General features: G+C 59.2%; 1 protein-coding gene across 1 annotated transcript; it reads left to right on the forward strand.

The window, feature by feature from the left end:
- The first annotated feature begins 759 nt into the window (after positions 1-759).
- Positions 760-26,349, forward strand: PTPN7 (protein tyrosine phosphatase non-receptor type 7). Its single transcript, XM_074977488.1, has 10 exons — positions 760-795; positions 5,191-5,424; positions 5,996-6,179; positions 7,265-7,349; positions 9,255-9,331; positions 18,797-18,934; positions 19,794-19,904; positions 20,753-20,910; positions 22,417-22,530; positions 25,522-26,349. Exons 2-10 carry the CDS (start codon positions 5,294-5,296, stop codon positions 25,613-25,615), a joined length of 1,092 nt encoding a protein of 363 aa, XP_074833589.1. The 5' UTR covers positions 760-795; positions 5,191-5,293; the 3' UTR covers positions 25,616-26,349.
- Positions 26,350-27,416: the final 1,067 nt, after the last annotated feature.

The raw sequence follows: 27,416 nt of genomic DNA on the forward strand, positions 1-27,416 counted from the left end.
TGCAGCCATCTCCTCTCCGCAGGCTGGAGCCGTTCTGCTGAGGTGCCTTGGGCCTGGGCCGGGCGGGGCCGGGCGGGGCGGGGCGGGGTGGGGCGGAGGGAGCTGTACACCCAGGAACCCCCCTCAGGGGACGCCAGGCCCCGGTAGCTGTGGGGCAGGGTGCACCGTGCCGGAAGGGGCTCTGCATGCCCCCCGCTGCCCAGGGGAAGGGGGAGCCCATGCAGACAAGGCTGGGGGCTCTGGAGCAGTGGGCTGGGCAGGGCCAGACAAGTGGTGCTGTGGGTGTGGACCGGGTGACCCCTACCCCCGGGGCAGCTTCTCCGGACCAGCCGCTGTCTGTTTAGCCCAGGCCTGTGCCCCGTGCCTGACCCCGGCGTCCCCCGCTTGGGCTGCTGGCCAGGCTGGCCTCAACTGCGGCGAGTCTATCGGGGCGGCCACGTGCGGCGCACTAGAGCTGGCCGCATTCCCCCACATCCTGGGGAGGGGCCAGCGCCTCTGCAGTGCCTCCTGCCCTTGGTGGCAGACCCCCGCTCTGTGGGGGCAGCAGAGGGGCAGGCAGGGCCTGGCCCCACCTGAGCCCCGGGGAGGTCGCCGGGGCAGGGGCCGTGCCCGCCTAGCTGAGCTGCGGAGCGTGTGGCCGGTATGTGCGTGGGCGGCAGGCGCGGGGGGGACAGGGAGAGGAAGCAGCAGAGGCAGCAGCCTCCTTGATAAACAGTTTCCTGAACACTTTCAAACCCTAGTGCCCGACCCACTTGTGCGCAGCTCACAGCCTAGTGCCGGGCAGCCGCGGGCCAGGTAAGCAGCCGGGACTAACCTGGACTAGCTGGCAGAGACGGGCAGGGGGGCTGCAGCTGTCGAGGGCACGTGTGCAGCTGGGGAGCCAGCCAGGGCAGCACAGCTCTCTGGGGACGGGCACAGGGTCAGCCCGCGGCAGCCCCAGGCAGCAGCCATGGGTGGGCCTGGCCTGGCACTAGGGCTCGCACGCGTGGCCCCAGGTGGGGGCTCGTGGCTCGGCGAGTGTGCAGAGGGCCGAGGGCTGCAGCAGCGTCAGAAGGCTGGTGCTCTCTGCCCGGAGATCGCGCTCCAAGGCCAGGCTCCGCCGGGGCAGGGCAGGCTGGGCTGGCGGAACTCAGCCCCTCCGTCCCTAACCCAAACGGGGGTCCCTGGGCACCTCCCATCTCCCCAGGGCCATTTGGCCGAGCCTGACGCCCTGGGCTGGGCCACGTACACACTGGCAGGGCTGGTTTGCCACGTGAGTCGCAGGCATCTGGCCCAGCCAGGTCCCGGCCCCTGGGGGCGCTCGTGGGCTCTGTGCCCAGCTTGGCACCACCTCTGCGCCGTGGAGTGGCTGTGCCCCACCCCGCACTTTGGGACACAACCTGCTCCAAACTGCAGCGCTGGGCAGTGGGGAGGGGCCAAGGCCCAGCACCACTAGCCTGGCCTGGACTTCCTCTCTATGGCCAAGTGCGCTGTGGCCGGGCGAGACGCCCGTGCTTGGGCCACTGGGCAGATCCGGACGAGCTTCCAGTCACGCTGGACCTGGGACCTGGCTCCAAAGGCAGATCTGAGTCCCTGGAGAGCCGGTGCCCAGTCCCAGCAGAGTGGGGCCTCTCCGTGCCCCTGGAGAGCAGGTGCCCAGTCCCAGCAGAGTGGGGCCCCTCGGTGCCCCTGGAGAGCAGGTGCCCAGTCCCAGCAGAGTGGGGCCCCTCGGTGCCCCTGGAGAGCTGGTGCCCAGTCCCAGCAGAGTGGGGCCTCTCCGTGCCCCTGGAGAGCAGGTGCCCAGTCCCAGCAGAGTGGGGCCCCTCGGTGCCCCTGGAGAGCAGGTGCCCAGTCCCAGCAGAGTGGGGCCTCTCCGTGCCCCTGGAGAGCAGGTGCCCAGTCCCAGCAGAGTGGGGCCCCTCGGTGCCCCTGGAGAGCAGGTGCCCAGTCCCAGCAGAGTGGGGCCCCTCGGTGCCCCTGGAGAGCTGGTGCCCAGTCCCAGCAGAGTGGGGCCCCTCGGTGCCCCTGGAGAGCTGGTGCCCAGTCCCAGCAGAGTGGGGCCTCTCCGTGCCCCTGGAGAGCAGGTGCCCAGTCCCAGCAGAGTGGGGCCCCTCGGTGCCCCTGGAGAGCCATGAGGGGCTACGAGACCCAGGGGAATCGGATGGAGGAGAAATATGGACCTGCCCGCCCCTGCCCCCAGGCTAGCCCCTCAACCTCTGCTCTTGCCTCCATGTCCCCATCCCGATGTGGCTCCCCTTATTTCCAGTCGTTTGAGGTTGATAGGCCCAGCTGCAGCCTGAAAGCCTGTTACTGGCTAGTCCTCCACTCTGGGGTTGGCCAGTAGCAGAACGCTGCAGCCCTGCCTGCACAGGAACGCTGCAGCAGGCGAGCAGAAAGCTGCTTCCAACCAGGATAGGTCATCCCCATGCGGACGCCCGGATTTCAGGCGGAAAAAAACTGCTTGAAGTTGGCTTCAGCCTCTTCCCACTGGACAGAGCCCACAGTGACCTTGTTTAGTGTGGAACAAGCTGGAGCCCTGCTCCAGCCAAACCAGCTTGAACCCTGACTGGAGTTGAGCTGCTGCCTCGGCCAGGCCTGGCCAGCTCGCCAGAGCCAGAGGTGTGCTCCAGCAGACCCAGGGAGGGAGGAATGCACAGCTCTGGTTTCATGCAGGGTTCCCCCTCTCCCCTTAGGGAGGCCTGGATGACTTTTGGGAGCTAGAGAAGAGATGACGCCTCTGACAGGTGCAGCTCCGCAGCCAGGAGCGGAAGCAGCAGAGAGGCTAGCGGCCACGCAGGGCGGACCCCCGGGTGGATTTCAGGCTCTGTATGCAGGGCAAATCTCCCCTCAAGCCAGCTGCTCTTCACATGAGCCCCCAGCCTGCACCGTGGGTTGCCCCAGTCCAGCTGCCCTGCTTCAAAGCCTGGCTGTGACCACAGGCCTGCTGTCACTCGCCAGGCAGCTGGGCCGTGCTGGGCTGAAGGTCTTGCCCCTTGCCTGGGTGGAGTTACAGCTGCCAGCCTACGCGGGCTCTGCAGCCAGGGAATACGGCCTTTAACCCAGCAGGTGTGGGGTGGGCTCTGCTGCTGGGCTGTCCTGCCCCCCTCCAGCATGCACCCCAGGGCAGCAGACTGCAGCGGAACCACTGCGATTCCCGGCAGGCAGGCAGCTTTCCAGCTCTGGCACGGTGGCTCACCGCTCTGCTGGCCAGCCCTGGCTTTGCCTCCAGCCCCTCCACGAGCTGGCAGCACCTGGCACGCAGCGGGCGAGCTGCGGGATTGGCTCTGCCCCACTGCCCCACCGCCCACCTTGGCCATGTGCCATCTTGCTCAACTGCATGGTTATGCCGGTTTCCTCTGACGGTTGGAGCGGAGGCGGGGCGGGGTGGGGCAGGGTGGGGCGGTGTGGGGCGGGGGATTGCACCGAGCCGGTGCCCGAGGAGGGATGCGCACAGTAGTGGAGAGCTGGGAGCAAGGGGTGGTGCTGCTCAGGTAGCAGAGTGCCAGGGGCGACCGTGCCCTCTGCTACTTCACAGCCTTACTCCTCCCCAGGGTCCTTCTCCTTCCCCCGTTCTCCTCACCCTCTCCCAAAGGCGGGGGCATGGGAGGCTGGCGCTGCCCAGCTCCTCCCTGAAGCCCTACCGGGCACCTCCCCTCACCCAAGCAGATAGGTTCTGGCCCTGCTGGGGTCACCCTCTGGCTCTTTTGAGGCGCCTGGTGTGACGGGGACCTAGGGACCTCCAGCCTGGGGGCATTAACCACCGTCAGAGCCAGGGCAGGAGCGTGGGCTGGGCCAGCTGCCAACGGTGCCAGGGAAGCTGTGGGTGTGGGAAGGGGGCGGGGGTCCTGCAAGTGGCAAGTGAGCTGGGCTGTGGGCAGTGAGGTGCACCAGGCTGAGGCCAGCTCCAGGGGCAGCGTGTGGGGATGGCGCGGGGCAGGCGCTAGAAGCAGCTTTGTGGGCTCCAGGGGTAGGGCTTCTACTGGTCCTTGTTACAGGCCCACCTGGGTGTCTGGCCTACGCTGGCCCCACTCATGGTCGCCAAAGGGCCAGCAGGAGCCTGGGCTGCCCCACACCTTCCAGCGCCAGGTAGGGCTGCTGTGCCCGAGGGGTCCAACGAGGGGAGGGGACAGCAGCACCTCCTGGGTGCCTGCACAGCGGGCGGAGGGCAGCTGCACGTGCCGTGTGGGGCTGCATAGCAGCAGGGCCGTGTCGGTGCCGTGGCCCCGGAGCGCAGGCTGCAGCAGGGCCGTGTCGGTGCCGTGGCTCCGGAGCGCAGGCTGCAGCAGGGCCGTGTCGGTGCCGTGGCTCCGGAGCGCAGGCTGCAGCAGGGCCGTGTCGGTGCCGTGGCTCCGGAGCGCAGGCTGCAGCAGGGCCGTGTCGGTGCCGTGGCCCCGGAGCGCAGGCTGCAGCAGGGCCGTGTCGGTGCCGTGGCTCCGGAGCGCAGGCTGCAGCAGGGCTGTGTCGGTGCCGTGGCTCCGGAGCGCAGGCTGCAGCAGGGCCGTGTCGGTGCCGTGGCTCTGGAGCGCAGGCTGCAGCAGGGCCGTGTAGCCACCGTGGCTCCGGAGCGCAGGCTGCAGCAGGGCTGTGTCGGTGCCGTGGCTCCGGAGCGCAGGCTGCAGCAGGGCCGTGTCGGTGCCGTGGCTCCGGAGCGCAGGCTGCAGCAGGGCCGTGTCGGTGCCGTGGCCCCGGAGCGCAGGCTGCAGCAGGGCCGTGTCGGTGCCGTGGCTCCGGAGCGCAGGCTGCAGCAGGGCTGTGTCGGTGCCGTGGCTCCGGAGCGCAGGCTGCAGCAGGGCCGTGTAGGTGCCGTGGCTCCGGAGCACAGGCTGGAACAGGGCCGTGTCGGTGCCGTGGCTCCGGAGCGCAGGCTGCAGCAGGGCCGTGTAGCCACCGTGGCTCCGGAGCGCAGGCTGCAGCAGGGCCGTGTAGGCGCCGTGGCTCCGGAGCGCAGGCTGCAACAGGGCCGTGTAGGTGCCGTGGCTCCGGAGCACAGGCTGGAACAGGGCCGTGTCGGTGCCGTTGCCCTGGAGCTGTGTGTGCAGCGGCTCCAGCTCCATGACAGGGGCCCATGTGCTGTGGTTGCAGAGCTGAGTTCGTGCTATGCCACGAGCTCACGGGCTGTCCAGGCAGCTCTGTCTGGCTCCTGGGAGGAGCAGGGGACTTTGCTGTGCCCAGGTGGGCAGCTAAGTGAGCACTTTGCTTTGTGTTTTCCAGACACCTTCCCCCGATGGCTCATTGATCTCCTGGGAGCCCTGCGCTGCCAGTTCCCCTTTGGACCCTCAGCGCCTCAGTCTGAGGGCTGCGCTGCCGGCACAGCATGGTCCAGGACTGCTCAGCGTGCTCTGGAGTTCCTAGCACCAGTCTGCCAGGCCAGGCAGCCCAGGGAGCAATGGACAAGCCTGGCGCTCCCGGCCCCTCTGCTAAGAAACATGTGCGGCTACAGGAGAGGTGAGCAGCAGCCAGGCAGTGGCAGGAAGGGCAGACAGCCTGTGACTGCCCTGAGCTGCCAGCCAGCCCAGAGGGAGAAGGCCACCTGCCAGGCCTGGGGACCCCTGGCCAATGCATCCCAGATGGCCTCAGCATGGGGAGAGAGGCAGCGTCCTTGCGGATCCAAAGCCCCATCCCTAGGGCTGCGGGCAGCTGGGCAGCTGCCCTCTGGTCCCACCGCTGCTCCTGTGTGGCCGTTTTATAATCTGGCTGTTATGTGTGGTGGGTGCCTGGCCAGCTGCCAGGAGGCTGCAGGGCCTGGAGCTGCTGGGGCCTGTAGGGCGGGGCTTGCCTGACCCGAATGTAGGGCCTCGGAGAGTCACGCCTGGGCACCAGGTGGGGGTAAAGGGCTGTTCCCGCAGCCCTGCCCAGAGCCCAGGCAGCACCTCCCCTCCCGAATCCTCAGGCACCCCCAGAGCTGCCCCCACGAGGGCACTGGCCTGCCCAGCACAGTGTCCCCTGCAGAGCTCTGCCTGCTGTCCTGCTGGACTCAGCCGGGGGCTTCCCCCTAACGAGCTGCCCTGCCTTGCAGGAGAGGCTCCGCTGTGTCGCTGGTGCTGGACATGAGCTCGCTGGCGAGCGTGGAGCCTCTCCACTCAGTCTGCACGCCCCGGGACGTCGCGCTGCGGTACCTGCAGACATCCAGCCGTGTCCTGACCTGCGCCGAGCTGCAGCAGCGTGCCAGCAGCCTGGAGCAGCTCCAGGAGGAGTTCTCGGTGAGAGGCCCACTCCCCGCTTTTGGGCTCCATAGGGTGTCCCCCTGCCTACTTTCAGGCTGCTCCTCTTCCCCAGCCTCCCCAGCTGTGATGGGCTCAGGGGTCCCCAAGCCCTGTGCCCGTCCGCAGCCAGGAGTGACCTCACGCAGCAGGCAGAACAGGACGTTCATTAGTCAACAGAGAGCCAGGGCAGCGCTGAGGTGCTAGTGCAGGAGGCAGAGAGATTCATTCCAACCCATCCTGGGGAGAGGAGCCCTAGGGGTGCCCCATCTAGGGTCTGGCCCCCTCCTTTGTCCCTCTCCCCTCAGCACAGGCTACTGCCTTCCAACTCTGCCCACACTGACTGCCAGCCTCCGATCCAAACCCAGCTGGGCTTCTCCTCGCTCTTCCTTCAGGGCACAGGTGTTGCCTGACAGCTTGGGTTAGAGCCAGAAGGGGTCGTCCCCAGCCCATGTGAGCAGCACAGCCTGTCGCACACACCCCGCTGCATCACACCAGGGCACAGCCATCAGCCTGGGGTTCAGTCCCCAGCCAGGGGAGGGCACTAGCTCTGCCCGCCTGGAGCCGGTAGGGACTGTGCATCCCACCCGCAGCAGCACGATCAGGGGACTGAACGTGGGGTCCTCTAGGGCACAGGCACTGCCACCCTCCTGGCAGCCCCAGCAGAGCAGGCCAGGCCCTACCCCAGAGGCATCAGCCTGGGAGTGTGGGGGAAGTGGGCACCGTGCTGGGGCACAGATCTCCTTGGCTGCGCGGCTGGATCATTAGCACACCCCCAATTTCCCATTTGCTCCCGCGCCGTTCAGGCCGTGCCAGAGGGCCTCTGGGGCACAGGCAGCAGGAGTGGGGACCCAAGCTGGCACTCAGGTGCCCTACGCATTGGCTGGGAAGGGCCCTTCCAAAGCCAGGCCAGCAACAAACCACCCAAAAGCCCAGTCACAGCCACAGCCTGAGGGGCCAGAAAAAGGATCCCACCAGCAGCCCGCCTGCTAGCAGAGTCCTGCCCCGGGGCAGTGGTGCCTCGTGGCCTGGCCTAGCCAGAGCAACCACCAGGGCATCACAGCAGCATCTGCTTCCCCGGGCAGAAAATCCCCTCCAACATTGTCATCCCAGAGGAGCTGGACATCCCCGGACGGGCCTTCAAGGACAGATACAAAACCATCCTGCCAAGTAGGTGCAGCCCCCACCTGCTGTGTGCGTGTGAGCAAGACGGGCGCAAGGGTGGGGCTGTGTGAGTGTAAGTGTGCAAGTAAGATGGGTGTGGGGGAGGGGCTGTGTGCGTGTGGGTAAGATGGGCGTGGGGGAGGGGCTGTGTGAGTGTAAGTGTACAAGTAAGATGGGTGTGGGGGAGGGGCTGTGCGTGGGGGTAAGATGGGCGTGAGGGAGGGGCTGTGTGAGTGTAAGTGTGCAAGTAAGATGGGCACGGGGAGGGGCTGTGTGAGTGTAAGTAATATGGGCGTGAGGGAGGGGCTGTGTGTGTGGGTAAGATGGGCATGGGGGAGGGGCTGTGTGCATGTGGGTAAAATGGGGGTGGGGGTGGGGCTGTGTGCGTGTGGGTAAAATGGGCATGGGGGAGGGGCTGTGTGCATGTGGGTAAGATGGGCGCGGGGGTGGGGCTGTGTGCGTGTGGGTAAGATGGGCGCGGGGGTGGGGCTGTGTGCGTGTGGGTAAGATGGGCGCGGGGGTGGGGCTATGTGCGTGTGGGTAAGATGGGTGCGGGGGTGGGGCTGTGTGTGTGTGGGTAAAATGGGCGTGGGGGAGGGGCTGTGTGCGTGTGGGTAAGATGGGCGGGGGGGAGGGCTGTGTGCGTGTGGGTAAGATGGGCGTGGGGGTGGGGCTGTGTGCGTGTGGGTAAGATGGGCGTGGGGGAGGGCTGTGTGCATGTAGGTAAGATGGGCGCGGGGGTGGGGCTGTGTGCGTGTGGGTAAAATGGGCGTGGGGGAGGGCTGTGTGTGTGTGGGTAAGATGGGCGTGGGGGTGGGGCTGTGTGCGTGTGGGTAAGATGGGCGTGGGGGAGGGCTGTGTGCATGTAGGTAAGATGGGCGCGGGGGTGGGGCTGTGTGCGTGTGGGTAAGATGGGTGTGGGGGAGGGGCTGTGTGGGAAAGATGGGTGTGGGGGAGGGCTGTGTGTGTGGGTAAGATGGGTGTGGGGGAGGGGCTGTGTGGGAAAGATGGGTGTGGGGGAGGGCTGTGTGTGTGGGTAAGATGGGCGCAGGGGAGGGGCTGTGTGTGCATCGGTAAGCCAGGCATGGGGGAGGGGCTGTGTGTGCATCGGTAAGCCAGGCGTGGGGGAGGGGCTGTGTGTGCATAGGTAAGCCAGGCATGGGGGAGGGGCTGTGTGTGCATCGGTAAGCCACGTGTGGGGGAGGGGCTGTGTGTGCATAGGTAAGCCAGGCATGGGGAGGGGCTGTGTGTGCATAGGTAAGCCAGGCATGGGGGAGGGGCTGTGTGTGCATCGGTAAGCCAGGCATGGGGGAGGGGCTGTGTGTGCATAGGTAAGCCAGGCATGGGGGAGGGGCTGTGTGTGCATAGGTAAGGCAGGCATGGGGGAGGGGCTGTGTGTGCATCGGTAAGCCACGTGTGGGGGAGGGGCTGTGTGTGCATAGGTAAGCCAGGCATGGGGGAGGGGCTGTGTGTGCATCGGTAAGCCACGTGTGGGGGAGGGGCTGTGTGTGCATAGGTAAGCCAGGCATGGGGGAGGGGCTGTGTGTGCATAGGTAAGCCAGGCATGGGGGAGGGGCTGTGTGTGCATCGGTAAGCCACGTGTGGGGGAGGGGCTGTGTGTGCATAGGTAAGCCAGGCATGGGGGAGGGGCTGGGTGCATAGGTAAGCCGGGTGTGGGGATTGGGGACGTGCACGTGGGGTTCAGCCCAGGTGCCCCCTGTGGCTCTGAGATGCCCAGTGAGTGGCTGACCCAGGGCTCTGAGCTCTGCCGTGATGTGCGGGTCCCTGATGAATTCCGTCCTGAGCTGGTCTCTGTGGGGGGAGGCCAGGCAAAGATGGCCCCTGTCCTATGGGCTGCAGGCCCTGCCCACTCCCAGCCCACTCTGGGGCTAACTCCTCTCTGTCTCCCAGATCCCCACAGCCGCATCCATCTCCAGAGAGCCGGCAGCCAGGAGGACGAGGGTTACATCAATGCCAACTACATCCGGGTGAGACCCACAGGGCCCCAGGAGTGAGCGGTGCACACGGCTGCAGTCCTTGGGTTGGGAACCCCACAAGCTGATCTGTCGGGCGGCACTGGGAGCGCTACTGGGGCCTCTCCCCATGCCCCCTCCCACACACACAGACCCCCGGGGCCCAGGCTCCCCGTGCGCTGTAGGGGAGCGTTAGAGGGGGATTCTAGAAGCCGTCAGAACTAGGCTGCCTGAGCCGCCAGAGGGAAGGGGCAGGGCTTAGGTTCCAGTTTACAAAGGCCCCACAGAGTCCCAGGCTTCCGGGAGCTGGGGCTTCTTGCATCCCAAACACCGCAAGAGTTGGAGCCCAGCAGGCAGGCACTGCCACCGAGGGCATGCAGCTGGCTCAGGGTCTGTGGGAGGGTGTGCGTATGAGCCCATGTGGCGCTGGCCTGGGGACTGCTTCTTCACCCAGGGATCTATCACCGAAGGCCCCGTGCACCGGCTGGCAGCGGGGAGTGGGGAGCTGGAGCCGGCTGTGGGAAGCAAGAGGGGCACAGGGAGTGAAACGACAGCAGCCTGGGTCCCTACCCCTGTTCTGCTGCTGTGTGAGCTTGTCTGCAAAGCACCTCGCAGAGGGCGCGCTGCTGGCAGCAGGCCCATGGCACACAGAGCCCGACTGGCTCAGGGGCTCAGGAGAGGCTTGAGGGGTCGCTGCTTCCTGTGTGTGTAAATGCTTTGGCAGGTCTCCTAGCCCAGCCCCACCCATCAGGTCAAAGGGGTTCCCAGCCCCAGGGCTGTGGGGGGCATTGGGAGAGGTAATGCTACTGACCTCCTTTCTAAGGGGCTTCAAGATTTACTGAGAAGTGCTAGATAAGTATTGTGCGCTGTTATCGAGGCTGGAATCCAGCCCTTTGGAGGTGGTGACCACTTGTGGGGACTGTGACATGCTCAGGCGTGCCCCGGAACAAGTTGGGGAATCTCCATGGAGTGGCGGGGGGATGACTCAGAGAAGTGGGAGTCAAAATGGACTTTTTTGTTATGCCCGTTTGATCCAGCCCAGCTAGGCAGTAACTGATTTGCTTCTTGGAGTGAGGGCCATGAGTTGACCATGAGTGAGGGCCATGATAGCTTGGAGTGAGGGCCATGATAGCTCTCTATCCACGCCCCAGGTATCAGGTCCCCAGAACTACCAGCCCAGCCCCTCCCAATTGGTGCTAGCAGTGGGATCTGGGAAGCAGGGAGGCAGCGTTTGCTGTCTGGAAGCAATGGCTTTCTCTAGAACTGCTCCCAAAGAGATGGTCAGCAGCTGACGCACCGTGCATTGGTGCATTGCCGTACTGTGGGGGCTGCGAATGGGGACAGGTCGGTACAAGAGGAAATGCTGGCACAGAAGCACCCTTTGCAGGGCACAATTTCAGGCTTGTTTAGTGCTGGTGTCCTCTGGTGATCAGAGGCGGTATTACACCCTCCACTCACTGGAGTTTGTAGTTGTGAAACATTTCTCCTGGGAGCCAACATTTGAAAGCCACTGACATGGACATGCAGGGGTGTGGGACGGGGGGAATAAAATTCCCCGTGTGATCTCCACCAAAATGCACCAGTATCAGTTAACTTGGGGAGCCATGAGAGAGCAGGGCAAGGGGGTTAACCAAAATTCAGCAGCTGTCTCAACCAGGCGTGTGCTGAGTCCCTAGCAGTCCCAGCCTTGCACAGGGCGCACTGGGAACTCATTTCCTGGGGGAGGCTGCATGGATTTGCTATGAGTGACAGTGGGATTGGAATAATACCGCTGAGCAGGTCTCCCCTTCCCTGAGCTTCACAAATCCCAGGCAGGCCAGATGGGTAAAGTGGAGCATTGAGCAGTTAGGTGAGCTGCCCAAGGACCATAGACCACAGCAGTGCCAAACAAGCCGACAGGTGGTAAGGCCCAAGGAGGCATTTGATGGGGCACTCCAGCCATCTGAACCCCCAGCTCTCAGACAGCGAGGCATCCGAGTTCATGTCAGACCAGCGTAACCCTGCATCTCTGCGTGAAAAATGCATCACGTCACAGGTACATAGCAGGCATGTGCGAGCAAGTATCTGAGTGTGAGCTCACGGCCTTGCATGGGCAGAGGCGTGTGTATGTGTCTGCCTGTATACACTGCCCTTGAGTACACATACACACATGTATACCCTTGTGTACACATGCACACATGTATACCCTTGTGTACACATATACACGTGTATACCCTTGTGTACACATGCACACATACATACACCTTGTGTACACATCCACACCTAGATATATTTGTGTACACATACAAACACGTATACCCTTGTGTACACATGCACACATACATACACTTGTGTACACATGCACACATGTATACCCTTGTGTACACATGCACATATCCATACATCTTGTGTACACATACACACCTGTATACCCTTGTGTACACATACACACACCTTGTGTACACATACATACATATATAGACTTGTGTACATGTACACACCTGTATACCCTTGTGTACACATACACACATGTATACACGTGTGTACACATACACACATACATACACTTGTGCACAATAACACACATGTATACCCTTGTGTACACATACACACATACGTACACTTGTGCACAATAACACGCATGTATACCCTTGTGTACACATACATACATATATAGACTTGTGTACATGTACACACATGTATACCCTTGTGTACACATACACACATGTATACCCATGCACACATACATACACTTGTGTACACATACACACATGTACAGTCTTGTGTACACGTACACGCCTGTTTTCTTTGTTTTACAAAACCCCTGTACATAATTTCAGGTCAAGCTTATACATAAAAATAGCTGTAACACAGCAGGGAACTGGCTAATTGGTCTCAAATTTGAATATTTGGCAGGGCATAATCTATTTTAAAGATCTCTCCAACACATTTGATGACACATCAACCCTCAGTGGGAAGTGAATCTATCTCCAGAGAGCTTCAGAGGGTTAGTCTATCGAGTCACCCATAACAAGCAGTCCTGTGGCACTTTAGAGACTAACAGACGTATTAGGTCATGAGCTTTCGTGGGCGAGATCTACTTCCTCAGATGAAAAGTGGGCTTTGCTGTCTCCAGATGAGGGTTCACTGTGAAAACTCTTTCTGCAGCAAGTAGCTGGCAGGGGTAAGAACTCGTCTTGGCCAGACTCCCTGGGACCTTTGCTATGTGTTTCCTATGAAGTGTGAACCTCTGTTCCCTGTAATATTTAGGGGGGTTCTGGGCACAGCTGAGAGAACCAGCCCTGGACAAATGGCTTAAAAACAAGCTACTTACAGCCAAGATCGGGGGCCTCCTTCTCAATAAGGTGAACCAAGTGTAATAGGACGAGGTTTTGGGGCACAGCTAAGGAAATCAATCCAGGGTATGTTTTCTTAAATTTGGGCCACTTACAGCCCAGGCTGGGATTTCCTTCTCACGAAGGCAAATCCAACCAACCACAAAAGCACCTCCACTAGCCCCACTGGCCAGCCAGAAGCCACATAAGCAAACCCACAGACTTCCCAGCTGCCCTGCCAGCCCAAACCAGCAACCCCCAGCTGAGGTGAGAAGTTATTAAATCTATTTCACCCAATCCACACAGATTCTTCAGGGTCCCCAAGGGTCCAGCCACAGTCCCTGGTCAATATACGCTTGGCTCTAACCCAAATCGCCACACTTGCCAAATCCTTCAGCTCTAAACATCTAAAGATTTCTTAACAAAAGAGAAAGAATAGGGTTAGAGAGAAAAAGTGTTAAAGCAATACTTTACATGCATCAGTTACAGCTGGTGACGCAGACCAGTGATGTTCTCTGCTGATTCTTGAAAGTCTCTGAAAGTTCACCCCATAAGGGGTACGATTCCAGGTTAAAAAAAAAAGCAGTCAAGTAGCACTTTAAAGACTAACAAAATAATTCAGACTCACTATTTAAGGCACAGAGAACCAAAAACAGTAATGAAGGTGGACAAATCAGAAAAAAATGATCAAGGTGAGCAAATCAGAGAGTGGAGGGGTAGACGGGGTGGGGAGGGCAAGAATTAGATTAAGCCAAGTATGCAAACGAGCCCATATAGTGACTCAGAAAATTCCCATCCTGGTTCAAACCACGTGTTAATGTGCCGAATTTGAATATAAAAGACAGTTCGGCTGTCTCCCTTTCAAGAGTGGTGTGAAAAATTTTCTTCAGTAACATGCAAACTCCTAAGTCATTAACAGAATGACCCACTCCATTAAAATATTGACTAACCAGCTTGTGGATCATAAAAACACTCCAGGTGCACAAACTGGTTAGTCAACATTTTCATGGAGTGGACCATGCTGTTAACGACTTAAGAGTTTGCGTGTTCCTGAAGAAAAATTTTCACACCACTCTTGAAAGGGAGACAGTTGAACTGTCTTTTATATTCAAATTCGGCACATTAACACGTGGTTTGAACCAGGATGGGAATTTTCTGAGTCACTATAGGGGCTCGTTTGCATACTTGGCTCAATCTAATTCTTGACCTCCCCCCACCTTCTACCCCTCCACTCTCTGATTTGCTCACCTTGATCATTTTTTTCTGATTTGTCCACCTTCATTACTGTTTTTGGTTCTCTGTGCCTTAAATATTGAGTCTGTTCTGGTCTGGCTATGGTCTGAAGAAGCGGGTCTGTCCCACGAAAGCTCACCTAATAAACTATTTTGCTAGTCTTTAAAGTGCTACTTGACTGTCTTTTTGTTTTGATAGTGTATAGACTAGCACGGCTCCCTCTCTGTTACGATTCCAGGTTACATAGTCTTAATTACTAGAGAACTGGAGGTCAGGCGAGCTGGAATCAGCATAGAACAGGACCATGAACAAAGACAGGAACAAAGGACATAGACTTTCTCTCCAGGATGGACGCTGCTAGGCCCCTTTTAGAGTTTTCTCCGATGGTGGGAAAAAGTCCTTTCTCCTTCCCATCAGGCACTGGAGAGTTCATGTCCCCTGATCCAGGTATGCTGCTGTGGCACGCTGCCATTAGCTGCTGAGCTTGCCGGCACACCTCAGTCCATATGCATAACCTGTGGAATGGATATCTGGGCATCTGGTTTCCATCCTATTGTTTAGTCCAAAGTCATCTGCTCCAGTTGGGCTACTGTGGCCTTTTCCCATTGGATGCCTTCCAGGAGAGAAGATCCACGTTCCTGCAATGTGTATCGGCTGTGTGAGCCTTTGTTTAGCACGGCTGAGTTCATCCCTCCTATTGTGAATCTTAGCACTAAAACATTGCTAATACAGCTGCAGAGCTAAAACCCATAACTCTACCTAGAAACATGAAACAGACACACAAGTAGCATACATAGAGTCAGGGCATCCTCAGCTTTCATTATGCACCTCACATGGCCCCCAGCACACTGTTTGGGGCCAATAGAGACAATGACCACCTAAATCAAGTCACGTGACACCAAGCCAGCCACAAAATACTTCTGCCAGCCCCTCTGACCAGCCAGCAGCGACAGAAGCAAATCCCCAGATTCTCCAGCAATAACAATGCTCAAACCAGTAACCCTCCTTACTCAGGTGAGAGGTTATGAAAACCCATTTCACCAAATCCACACAGATTTTTCCAGCCCGCCCCCCAGGTCAAAATCTACTTAGCTCTTACCCAAAACAGCAGGCTGGGCTAGTCCTTTAGAATCTAACATCTAAAGGTTTATTAACAAAGAAAGACAGAATAGGGTGAGAGAAAGAATGTTAAGTGGTAAGTTACATACATCAATTAAACCTATTGATGGAGGATACAGCTGATGGTACAAGTTGCTATTCTTGTGAGTCTCTGAAAATACATCCTCTGAGGGATGGGCGCCCAGTCCACACAAACTTAGTTCATGAGGACTGACGACCAAGATGGCCACTGCCGGGGACACCTTTATAGACTTGCAATGTGAAGGGAAAAACCCTTTGTCCTTCACTAGGCAGTGGAAGATCACCTGATCAGGTTACCTGTGGGGGCACTCTGCCATTGGTCGGTGGCTTTGACAGCACATCTCAGCCAATGTTCCTTTGTTGAGACCGTGTCACCTGGCTGGGAGGTGACCCGCCTTCCTTTGTGAACCCTTAGATCTAAAACATTTCTAACCCAGCGGGAGAGCCAATCTCTGTAATGTCATGTACAAACATGGCACAGACACACAAGTAGCGTATGCAGGTTCAGTGACCTCCCTTGGCCCACCTGGCACAACATTTGGTGCAAACTTAACACAGTGGTTATGCAAATGGTTTTACATTTATTGTAAAACTCTGGTGACATGACACCCCCAAGACCAGCTTGTCTGTGCGTCCTGACAGGGCAGCACTCTGCAGCCAGCACTGCTGGGGTGAGAAAGGGCAGGGAACCCCTGACCCTATCTAAGCACACATGGTGGCAAGAGGCAGTGGATGGCTGCAGGCCCTAGGGGTAGTACGTCCGGGGCGGTCTCTTTTGCAGATTGCGGCCCTGGCAGGCAGAGGGGCTGAGTGCACACAACACGCCCATGTCCAACAGGAGCAGGGGGTGCTCGGCATCTCTGGAAAGTGCCCTGGGGGTCCTGAAAGGGAGATCCCCAAACCTGCTGTGGGCTATGGGAGATCACAGTAATGCCAGGACCAGAGCCAACATCTCTGCTGGGCCTGCCTCACAGCCTTGGCCTGCGGCAAGGAGAGGACGCAGGCGTCCTTCTCACTGCCCCCTCCCCGGCTCAGGGCCCAGCGACGAGGCTCATCGTTTGCTGAGTGGGCAAAGAGTTGCCAGCCAGACGTGCCCCTCTCCCCAGCTGGCGCCTGACCCAGCAGTCCTGCATGCTGCGAAGGGAGGAAATGCAGCCTCCTCGCCCACCTCGGCTGGTGCTTAGGCTAGCTCGGGGGCAGTGGGGCCCAGTGGGTGGAACATGCCCTTGGCCTCAGGTGATGTGGGTTTTACCTCTTGGCTTGCTGGGTGACCCTGGGCAGCTCTCAGTGCCTTAATTCCCACCCTCCCCCCTGGGATGTCGGGATCCTGACTCTCCTTTCTCATGAGAACGGAGGCTGAGAAGAATGAGGTATTAGTACTATGGCAGGGGGTCTTCCATGTGCCCATCAGGCTCTGTCCCATGGGACCTGTGCCAGCCCTGCATGCTGGGCTGCACGCTCTTACCTTTGCTATCATATGAGCTGCTGGCAGCTCGGGGTGTGGTGGGACTCAGGTGTAGCACCCGTACGGAGGTGCAGAGCTATTCAACCGCCTCCCTCTGGTGGCCAGGCCAGGGAGGTCTCATTGGGTCTGGCGCAGGGTTATCCAAGGCTGGAAATGTTTCCAAGACAAGCCAGCTCAGGAGGAGGATGGGAGGTCCAGCGGGGAGAGCCCCAAACACAACCAGTTCCTGGGGAACTCACGCAAAGCGAAAGGGAAGGCACAAGCCATTTGCTTCCACCACCGTTGCACTCGCACTGCCACCGTTGTACTCACCGTTGTACCCTCACTGTCACCGTTGCACTCGCACTGCCACCGTTGTACTCACACTGCCACCGTTGTACCCTCACTGTCACCATTGTACTCGCACTGTCACCGTTGTACCCTCACTGCCACCGTTGTACCTGCACTGCCACCATTGTACCTACACTGCCACCATTGTACCCGCATTGTCACCGTTGTACCTACACTACCACCGTTGTACCCACACTGCCACCGTTGTACTCACAGTACCACCGTTGTACCCTCACTGCCACCGTTGTACCTGCACTGTCACCACTGTACTTGCACTACTGCCGTTGTACTCGCATGAGGCTGACATCAAACAGCCCCGGTCACCCCTTGCCATGAGTGACCAGCCAGGGGCGGCAGCAGCTGCTCCTCCCTTTGCTCCCATTGGTGTGGGCAGCGGCAGGCTGAGGAGGTGGCCAGGGGCCACTGCTGGGCAAGAGGAGCTGTGGGCCGCCAGCCACAGAGCCATGTACCCTGGGAACAGCAGCGGCAGCAACCCCAGCCCAGCGCCTGGCCTGGGCCAGTAGGAGCAGTGCGGGGACCTGCCCTTCAGCCCCAGCACCTCCAAGCTGCTGGTGCTGGTGCTGGTGCTGTGCTCGTGCTTCCGGCACTTGCACCTGCCACCTCTTCCTGCTCAGCATCAGCCTCCTCCACCACTGCACCTGGGGCGCAGCCGGCTGCCGTGGGACAGCTTCAGCAATGGCCTCTTGAATGAGGCAGGGCACCCCTGCCCCTGCCCCTTCCCCACCGGGCCCCCCACCACTGCCCTCCTCCCGCCATTGCTACTCACACCCCTGGCAGAGGTGGACTGGTGGGTCACAGGGCCCTGGGCCAGAGTATGTGCCCCTCTTAGTGCTCCTGCCAGGGGGGTGGGGTCAGGGCATGGGGCATGCCCCACTCTCCAGCAGGAGTGCCAGGCAGGCTGGGCACTGGGCTACTACTTTAATGGGGGCTCCAAATTGGCTGGTTCCCCTGTTCATAGCAGGTTGGCTCAGTGGCTAATCCACCACTGCCCCTTGTCAGCACCCCCTCACCATAAACTCACCCCAGCTCCCACCAGCCCTTCTCCCTTCCTCCCACCCCAGCCGCATCCTGCCCCAGCCCTGCTGCCCACTCGCTGTGCGCTCATCTTCTCTCTCATTTCACCTTCCAGCTCAAACCTGCACCCACACCTTATCCTCTGCCCACCACCACCCACCCCACCCCAATTCTGCAACATCCACTGTCTTGTCAACCCCCAGCCTCTCCCTCCCCTCCACCTGAACAACCGGGTCTCCAGACCGTTAGTGTGTTCTCCCAGGACCCCTGCCGACTACACCATTTTACCTCTCCACCCACATCTTCCGCCAGCTTCATTCCCTTGTTGACACTGCTTCCCACCATCTTCCATCCCTTTCCCCCAGTACCTGAAATTTATCGTTAAATTAAAAATTACTATATATGAGCAAACAACAGTTTTACACATCACATTATGAACTATTAATACAATCATAAAACGGCAAGTTCGTGTTAAGTATTAAATTCTTGATTCAAATGATTGTATTATATTCAATCCAAACCTGAAAAAATATCATAAAATATACCTAAAACCTAATGTCTCATAATAAATAATTGAGACTTTGCACTCGCCGTACATTGCTTAGGTGGCCCTGCGAGTTACCCGTTGTCGTTTGTCGGCTTTGAGTTTGACGTGCCCGACTTGCGTTGCTGTAGGGAGCAGGGTGCATTGCAAGGCCGCCTCGAGGTGCATTCTCGCAGTCCCTTGGGCGTTGCGTGCTCCAGGCAGAGCTGTGGTGCTCGCGTTGCATGGACTTTCCATTTTGCCCAGGTCTCTGCTCCAGCTCAGAGGATGGTTCGGATGGTGCATATGTAGAACTGAAGTTGAGTCGTGTAGCTAATCTGTGTAACATCCCACTGTGGCTTAGGGGCAGGGGGCCCCAGAGGTGCTTGGCTGCTGTTCCCGCCCATGCTGCTCTCACCTGGCGCTGTGTCCCTTCCTAGGGCTATGGGGGGTGCCCGCGTGAGTACATCGCCACGCAGGGGCCCATGCTGAACACGGTGGTGGATTTCTGGCAGATGGTGTGGCAGGAGGGCTCGCCGCTCATCGTCATGATCACCAAGCTCAAGGAAGGCAAAGAGGTATGTCGGGCCAGCTCCACCCCAGGGCTTTCCCCTGCTGCCTGTGCAGGACCAAGGGAGCTGGGTGCTTGTTAGCCCCAGCCAAGAGCGGGTGGTGTTGGGACGGCAGGGGTGTAGGAGTGGGGGTGGGGGTCTGGGCAGGGGGTTGGAGTGGGGGTGGGGGTCTGGGCAGGGTGTAGGAGTGGGGGTGGGGGCCTGGGGGGTGGGAGTGGGGGTGGGGGTCTGGGCAGGAGTTAAGGTGCAGGAGGTGGCTCAGTGTTCGGGCAGGAGATTGGAGCATGGGATGCTTACCTGGGGCAGCTCCTCTCTGGTAAGAGAGAACCGCTTTCATTGCACTGCCATGTGCTCGCCTGAAGGCCCCACCCCTGCTGCTCCCATTGGCCCTAATTCCTGTCCAATGGGAGCTGCAGGGGTGGAGCCTCCAGGTGAGGGCAGCGTGTGGAGTCACATCCCCAGCCCAGAACCAGGGCCGGGGCACAGGGGCTCTAACGGCTGCAGTCCTGGTCCCTGGGCTCAAGGGACTCTACTGTCCCTGTGTGAATCTGGCCCTGCAGCCTGCCCCAGCTCCTAGCTGCTCGGGCAGAGCCAGCCACTGCCACACCCCACTCCAGCTGCTCCACTCTGCCCCCCGGCTGTCCTGCTGCTGATCTCCCCAACACTGCCCATGGCCAGGAGGGGGCTGCCTGAATGCTCCCACATCCCCCCACTTCAGTGTGCAGCAGCCTTGCAAAGCTCCCCCACCCCCACACCGCCTGGCCGGATGGGAGATGGGGACACACAGCACTGTGCCAATCATGATCGGACCCCAAGTGAGGGCTCTTGGCCGCCCCCTCACCCTGACGCCCGCCTCCACTTCCAGAAGTGTGTCCACTACTGGCCCGAAAGGGAAGCCACCTATGGCCCCTTCACCATCCGCCTCCAGGGGCTGAGCGAGTGTGCGGAGTACACAGTTCGGGAGCTCACCATCCAGGTAGGTCAGAGCCCCAGGGCCAGGCGTGTGGGTGGGGGACGGGGCCTGTGAGGGAGTGAGCAGCACTCAGTGGGGCATAGAAGCTGTCCCTGGTGGGGTGGGGCAGAAAAGGGGGCAGAGTTCCGCATTGGCTTTAATTTCCTTCCCAGCACTACCCCTCTGCTTGCAGGTGGGCAGAGTTAAGGGGAACCCGGGCTCCCAGCCGCTACCCGCCTCCTGCTCTCAGTGAGGCCAGTGCAGTTTGGGGTTTTGCCACTGAATGCAATGGAGCTGGTGTAAATCTGGTGTCAGTGGAGGGGTGCAGAAGGCCCTGGTGTAATGGAGAGTAGGGTTTGGGGTTGAATTTGGCCAGGGCAGAGGGGCTGGGGCTGGGGAGCCCTCTGGGCGAAGCCTCGGGCCAGGCCTGCCTGAGTGTGTTGTGGGCAATGTTCCTGTTGGCCTCGTGCTGTCCTCACCCCCAGGGTCTGGGCCTCTGGGAGCAGCGCTCCCTGCACTGGCTGGGCAATGCTCACACCTATCCAGCGCAAGCCACTGAGATCCCGAGGCCAAGAGGCACCAGCCGTTTAATGGGAGTGAGACCATCCCCAGAGTGGGGAGTTAACGCAGACGGAGCTGCGCCACCCAGAGAGGGGCCCTGGCGCTCAGGGCTCCATCCACGCTCTGGGATTAGCAGTCAGGGAGGCCTTCTTGGGGGCGAGCTCTCCCTCCTCTGCCTGCCGGGGTCTGGCACTGTCCTCTCCAGCAGCTGGTGCTGGCTGTGGGTGGCCCTGGGATGGGCTGGGGTCTGAGCCAGCCTGGCCAGGCTGCATTCCTAGGGCCTGTTTCTCTTTCACCCCACGACTGGGAAGTGTGAAGGTGACTGTCGCCCGGTGAAGCACGTCTGCTTCCCCTCCTGGCCCGATCAGCAGGCTCCCGAGTCGGCCAAGCCCCTGCTGCGCTTGGTGGCGGAAGTGGACCAGATCCTGCAGGCTGCCGGCAGCACAGGGCCCGTGGTTGTGCACTGCAGGTGAGTTTTCCCTGCTCCTTGGGTTGGGAGGTGTCAGCTTCCACCCGAATGGAGGTGGGGTTGGGATAGTGGCGGGGAGCCCCCGTCCATGAGCCGTGTGCGGCAGGAACCTGGTCTCTTTCCTGTCCCTCTCCCGGTTGCACCCAGGGCTGCGGCTGCTGGTTGGGAGTCTCGGCTTCTCCCGGGGGCCCTGGCATAGCAGGTGGGCTTCACTGCAGCACTGTGGGAACTGAGGCATATGCAACGTGCTGGTGGTGTCCCCATGGGTTCCTCCCCACCGAGCTTCCCTTGCTCAGCGCCGGCTGCCGAGCGAACCCAGACACGCGGAAGGGGTCATGCTGCTGGCCCTGGAGAAGAGGGTTTAATCACTCCAGCATGGATGGGATAGGCCTCTGGGGAGGTTGCTAGGGCCTCATCAGCCTTGGGCCCTTCAGGCTCCATGGCAATTCATTGGGGTGGGAGGGTGGCCAGAGACAGGAGAGCCAGGGTCAAATCTGGGCTCTGCTACTGACTCCCAGCATGACCTTGGGTTAGTCACTTTGGCTCAGCACCTAATGTACCATCCATTGACATCCGTGGACGCCTTTATCTCTGTTCTCCATGGCTACGTCTACGCGTGCACGCTACATCGGAATAGCTTATTTCAATGTAGCGACATCAAAATAAGCTATTTCGATTAATAGCGTCTACACGTCCTCCAGGGCTGGCAACGTCAACATTCAGCGTCGATGTTGGGCAGCACCACATCGAAATAGGCGCTGCGAGGGAACATCTACACGCCAAAGTAGCACACGTCGAAATAAGGTGCCAGGAACAGCTGCAGACAGGGTCACAGGGCGGACTCAACAGCCAGCTGCTCCCTTAAAGGGCCCCTCCCTGACACAGTTGCACTAAACAACACAAGGTCCACAGAGCCGACAACTGGTTGCAGACCCTGTGCATGCAGCATGGATCCCCAGCTGCAGCAGCAGCAGCCAGAAGCCCTGGGCTAAGGGCTGCTGCACACGGTGACCATAGAGCCCCGCAGGGGCTGGAGAGAGAGCGTCTCTCAACCCCTCAGCTGATGGCCGCCATGGAGGACCCCGCTATTTCGATGTTGCGGGACGCGGATTGTCTACACGTTCCCTACTTCGACGTTGAACGTCGAAGTAGGGCGCTATTCCGATCCCCTCATGAGGTTAGCGACTTCGACGTCTCGCCGCCTAACGTCGAAGTTAACTTCGAAATAGCGCCCGACGCGTGTAGCCGTGACGGGCTCTATTTCGAATTTGGCACCGCTACTTCGAAGTAGCGTGCACTTGTAGACGCGGCTCACCTGTGCAGGAAGGGTCAAAGCCGCTCTGCTGACAGGGTGGCTGGTACTGAGAGGGCTCATACCCACAGCAGTGATGAGGGCCCTAGATCTAAGTGAGATGGTAGCTGAGTCTGGGGACGAGGGGCCTAGCAGAGGCGGACCATTAGGAACTAGCCTCAGGCACCTGATCAGTCCTTCTGTGTCCCATTCAGTGCTGGGATTGGTCGGACGGGCTGCTTTATTGCTACCAGGATTGGCTGCCAACAGCTGAAGGCCAAAGGAGAGGTGGACATCCTGGGGATAGTGTGCCAGCTTCGCCTAGACAGGTAGGTGCAGAGGGACAGCAAGGGGCCCAGGCACCAGCAGTGAGGCAGAGCTGGGAGGATGCGCCAGGTGGAGGGAGGCAGTGTCTGGTGGAGGGTTTGCCCTGCATCCTGGGACTGATGGGAGAGGCAGGGAGGGACTGGGAGCAGCAAAGTGGGACGGGGTATGGAAACAATGCAGCAGAGAAGGAGGAGCACCTAGGGGAGACGCCCTGCGCAGTGGGGCTTGCTTCAGATCAGCTGCCTGCTGGCCAGGAAGGCAGCACTGGGGCTGGACACAGAGCGATTCAGTACAGGGGCGTCTCACCTGGTCCTGCAGGAGGCAAACCCGACTCCTCACTCCATCTGACTTGCCTCCGGAAGTGGCCGGAGCCCTCGAGGCTGTTCAGACCATGATACGGGCCAAGCTTCCAAAAGAGCCCAGCCCCTTCGTGGCACCAAAATACGTGGCCAGGTTTGCAGAACATCCCCAGGGTATCAAAAACCTGGCTCCAACTGTCAGCACAAAGCACCAGAAAATCTCACCCAAACTGCCCAGGCTGCATTAAGCAGGGTGTTCCTCTAGCAGATCTGCTATGCCTCAGGCCACAATCCCCCTCAAGGCATAGGGAATTGTCTCTAAAGCCCAGACCCAACACGTCAGCAGGTCCTCAGCATCCCACTGCACCCACCCTGCGTTCCACATGTGGGAGGCCTTGGTCCCCGCCACAGACAGAAGGGGTGTGGGATAGCTCTGTGGTTTGTGCATTGGCCTGCTAACCTAGGGCTGTGAGCCCAGTCCTTGAAGGGGCCATTTAGGGATCTGGGGCAAATAGATTAAAAAGTAAATCAGCCAGGATTGGTGTTAGGTCCTGCTGTGAGTGTAGGGGACTGGATTCCATGACCGCTCAAGGTCTCTTCCAGCTCTGTGAAATAGGTGTATCGCTTCAAATCAAGAGTCCCAGGGCTAGAAGGGACCTCAGGAAGCCATTGAGTCCAGCCCCCTGCCCAAAGCAGGATCCACCCCAGCCAGGGCTTTGTCAAGTCAGGACTTAAAAACTTCTAGGGATGGAGATTCCACCACCTCTCTCGGTAACACATTCCAGTGCTTCACCTCCCTCCTGGGGAAAGACTTTTTCCTAACGGCCAACCTACACCTCCCCCTCTGTAACTTCAGCCCATTGCTCCTTGTTCTGCCGTCTGTCACCACTGAGAACAGCCTCTTTAGAGCCCCCCTTCAGGAAGTTGAAGGCTGCTATCAAATCGCCCCTCAGTCTTCTCTTTTGCAAACTAAATAACCCCAAACCCCTCAACCTCTCCTCATAGGTCATGTGCTCCTGCCCCCTAATCATTTTCATGGCCCTCTGCTGGACCCTGTCCAATACATCCACATCCTTTCTATACTGGGGGCCGCAGAACTGGACATGATATTCCAGCTGTGGCCTCACCAGTGCCCTTTTCATCAGCTTCTCATGGGCTGTCCAGCAGGAGAGCCCCAGTGACCTGGCCAGTGTTCCCTGGGCTGACAGAGACTCTGTGTGCTCTGTTTCCTGCAACCAGGATGGATTTGGCTTGAATTCAGCTTGCTCCACCGTACCACAGCTACCCTCCACCCAGACCAGAAGGGCCAATTCTACGGACCAAGGCTTTAAGACACCAAGTTGATTTTTCATATGTTCCCCTAGAACGTTTAGGTCCCATGTCTGACCATGGCTGTCCTCACTTGTTCCAGTAGGGGTCAGAGAAACCTACAGCCAGAATCTGATCCCAGACAGTGCAAACCCAGACTTCAGTGAAGTTACGCCAGATTGGTGCCGATGGAAAAGCAGCAGAATCTGTCCTTTCATCCAGGCTGGGAACAGCCTCCTAAGACTTCCACTGCTTAGGGTCCCAGGGCAGGGAGGCTCTGTCTCACTGGGGTTATCTGGGAGTTGCAGACAGGAGAGGAAGGCTCATGCTGCTGGGAGTTCTCCAAGGAATTAATCCATCAGGTAGCTCCAGTTTAGCTAGACCAAGGGTGGCCAAACCGCGGCCCTGGAGCTGCACACAGCTCTTTGATCAGTGAAATGCGATTCCTGCTCACCACTGCTCTGTGCACGCGCCCCGATGCCTGGAGGGAAACGTGCGTGGCAGCAGCTCCAGTGAGACCCAGGGTTAGAGCGGGAGTGGAGGGTGACTGGCTCTGGGGGAAGAAAGGGGGATTGGGTTAGAGCTGAGGGCTGGGGCCTGGCTCTGGGGAAGGGAAGGGGGATTGGGTTAGAGCAGGGAGGAGGCTGAGGTTTCCTGGCTCTGGGAGGCTGAGGGGGAGGGCATTGAGCCCCATGTTATATATTGATTTTTATCTATCTAGTTACTAGATAAATAGATAGATACATAGATGGGGTGGGTGGGGATAGATAGATAGATAGATAGATAGATAGATGGGGTGGGTGGGGATAGATAGATAGATAGATAGATGGGGTGGGTGGGGATATAGAGACAGAGAGATGGGGTGGGTGGGGATAGATAGATAGATGGATAGATAGATAGATAGATGGGGTGGGTGGGGATAGAGAGACAGAGAGATGGGGTGGGTGGGGATAGAGAGATAGATGGGGTGGGTGGGGATAGATAGATAGATGGATAGATAGATAGATAGATGGGGTGGGTGGGGATAGAGAGATAGAGAGATGGGGTGGGTGGGGATAGAGAGATAGATGGGTGGGTGGGGATGGATAGATAGATAGATAGATGGGGTGGGTGGGGATAGAGAGACAGAGAGATAGGTGGGTGGGTGGGGATAGAGAGACAGAGAGATAGGTGGGGTGGGTGGGGATAGAGAGACAGAGAAATGGGGTGGGTGGGGATAGAGAGACAGAGAGATGGGGTGGGTGGGGATAGAGAGACAGAGAGATAAAATCAATATATACTATGCGGCTCTTTGCACTCTACCCACCGATGTTTTAGTTCTTGGTCTGTAACTGCCTGGCCACCCCTGAGCTAGACCTTACAACTGAGCATCTTTTCTTCTCGCAGAGGTGGAATGATTCAGACGAGTGAACAGTACCAGTTCCTCCATCACACGCTGGCTGTGTACGCTTCACAGCTTCCTCAGAGGCCAGGTCCCTAGGCTGGCCTGCTTCTGGGCCCCGCCTTCCCCCCGATGTCTCCAGCATCTGAGCCGGCAGTGGCACTCCCGGAAGCGGGCTCCAGCTAGCCCGGGCTCCCGCCTGCTCACAGTGTGCCACCGTGGCTGCACGAGAGGAACTGTGGCCCCTTTCAATGCAAATGGCTCTGGCAAACCTGCCCCATGCCTGGCATCTTGGACTCAGGGGAGATACCTGGAGCTGCTTCGAAGGGCCCCAAGCAGCAGTGCTGGCACAGGCCAGTTTGGACAATGACAGGACTTCCAGGGCGTTTTTCTTGGTGCCATTTGCGAGGAGCAGAAAGCCAGATTCACTGACAGAAACGGGCTTTGGTGTTCTAAACCCGTAGCATTTCAGCCCCATCTCTCCCAGTGACTGTACTGAGGACTGGCCGCGTGCTAGGAGCCGAGTGTCGTGTGCAGTACAGAAAGAGGCGCCAAGAACTGAACAGTCCTCCACAGCCAACTCGCTTCTCACCTCCATAGGTTGCCTGTGGGCAGGGTGGGCCCTGTAACAGGTATTTCTACTGCTGCCCATGCTGTGTCTGCCCTCAGAATAAGCAGATCTCCAGCATCCTGGGCTGTCAAAACAGGACTTTTCATTGTACAGCGCCCAGCACACTGGAGTCCTGATCCCTGACTATGGTCCCTCAGGGCAGCTAATACACCTAATAAACATAGTACAGCGCCTGGCACAGTGGGTCCTGTCCATGACTAGAGTTCCTAGGCACTATGGCAATAAAATCAGCAGCAGCGCTAAATCCTTCTGAGGAGAAGAGCTCTTGTTCCCAGGGGCTGGGTGGATGCATGTGTGGGGGAGCTGCTTTCTTTACACCCTTAGGGGCATTCTGGTCTCGCAAAGCAAGGCGAGCTTCCTGCAGCAGAGCTCTGTGGGTGCAAGGGTGTGTGTGGGATTCCTGCCACTGCTCATATGCAGGGACAGCCCTGCAGGCTTTCTGCACGCCTCAGTGTCATGTATCTTTGTCCTCATCGACCACCTTGTGACGAGCTCATGAGCTGCCTCCCTGGGAGGCCCCAGGTGTGCCCAGAGAAGAGATTTTCACAATGCCAGCTGTAGAGATCAGACCCTGATGGGACTACCTCCAGTTATCAGAGCAGCTTGGCCTGGCTGCTCATGAGCCAACACCACCTCTCCTGCCAGACGCTTCTATACCCAGCTGGTGTAACCACCCTCAGGCAGGCTCACACTTGGGAGCTTAGCGCAGGAGCCCCTGCAATCCCAGCTAGCGCTCAGCTACGGCGCTAAAGGCGACTCAGCCTCGCTCCGTCAGTGGTCTAGGTGCTACTCCATGGGACACTGAACCAGACCCAAGAGGCGTATGCGTTACACCATGACGAGGCACAAATGTTAGACTCGGGGTTGGCACCCCCCGGGGTGCATGCCACTCTCGGCACACAAGCCGATCTAGAGCAACAGGCAGGGAGCTCCTCCCCCAGGCAGCATGGGAGAGGGAGGGAGTATGAAGTCGGAGCCCCTGCCAGAGCGTGAGGCCACAGCATGGGGCCTAGGGCTGGGGCTGGAGCCCAACTGAGCCGTGGTCTGGGGCCAGAGCACAGGGTCCCCACCCCCCTGCGACATGGCGCTGGGGCTGGAGTGTGGGGCTCCCAATGGGGCGCAGGGCTGCAGGGCCCTCGCTGTTGAGTTGCCACCTGCCATCATGTCCCTGCTCTGCCACAGCATGGGGGCTGGGGCTGGAGTCCATGGGGCCAGAGCCTCCACTGGGGCATGGGGCTAAGCCTGGTAGCCTGGGGTCCCCACAGGGGC

This window comes from Carettochelys insculpta, chromosome 26 (assembly GCF_033958435.1).
Source record: "Carettochelys insculpta isolate YL-2023 chromosome 26, ASM3395843v1, whole genome shotgun sequence".
NCBI lineage: Eukaryota > Metazoa > Chordata > Testudines > Carettochelyidae > Carettochelys > Carettochelys insculpta.

What these genes read in the sequence shown, in the direction of transcription:
- PTPN7 (XM_074977488.1), top strand. Translation starts at nt 5,294, where the DNA reads ATGGTCCAGGACTGCTCAGCGTGCTCTGGAGTTCCTAGCACCAGTCTG. An exon ending in AGCTCCAGGAGGAGTTCTCG is followed by an intron (nt 6,180 to 7,264) that starts GTGAGAGGCCCA and finishes TTCCCCGGGCAG; the next exon opens with AAAATCCCCTCCAACATTGT. An exon ending in TTCGGGAGCTCACCATCCAG is followed by an intron (nt 19,905 to 20,752) that starts GTAGGTCAGAGC and finishes ACGACTGGGAAG; the next exon opens with TGTGAAGGTGACTGTCGCCC.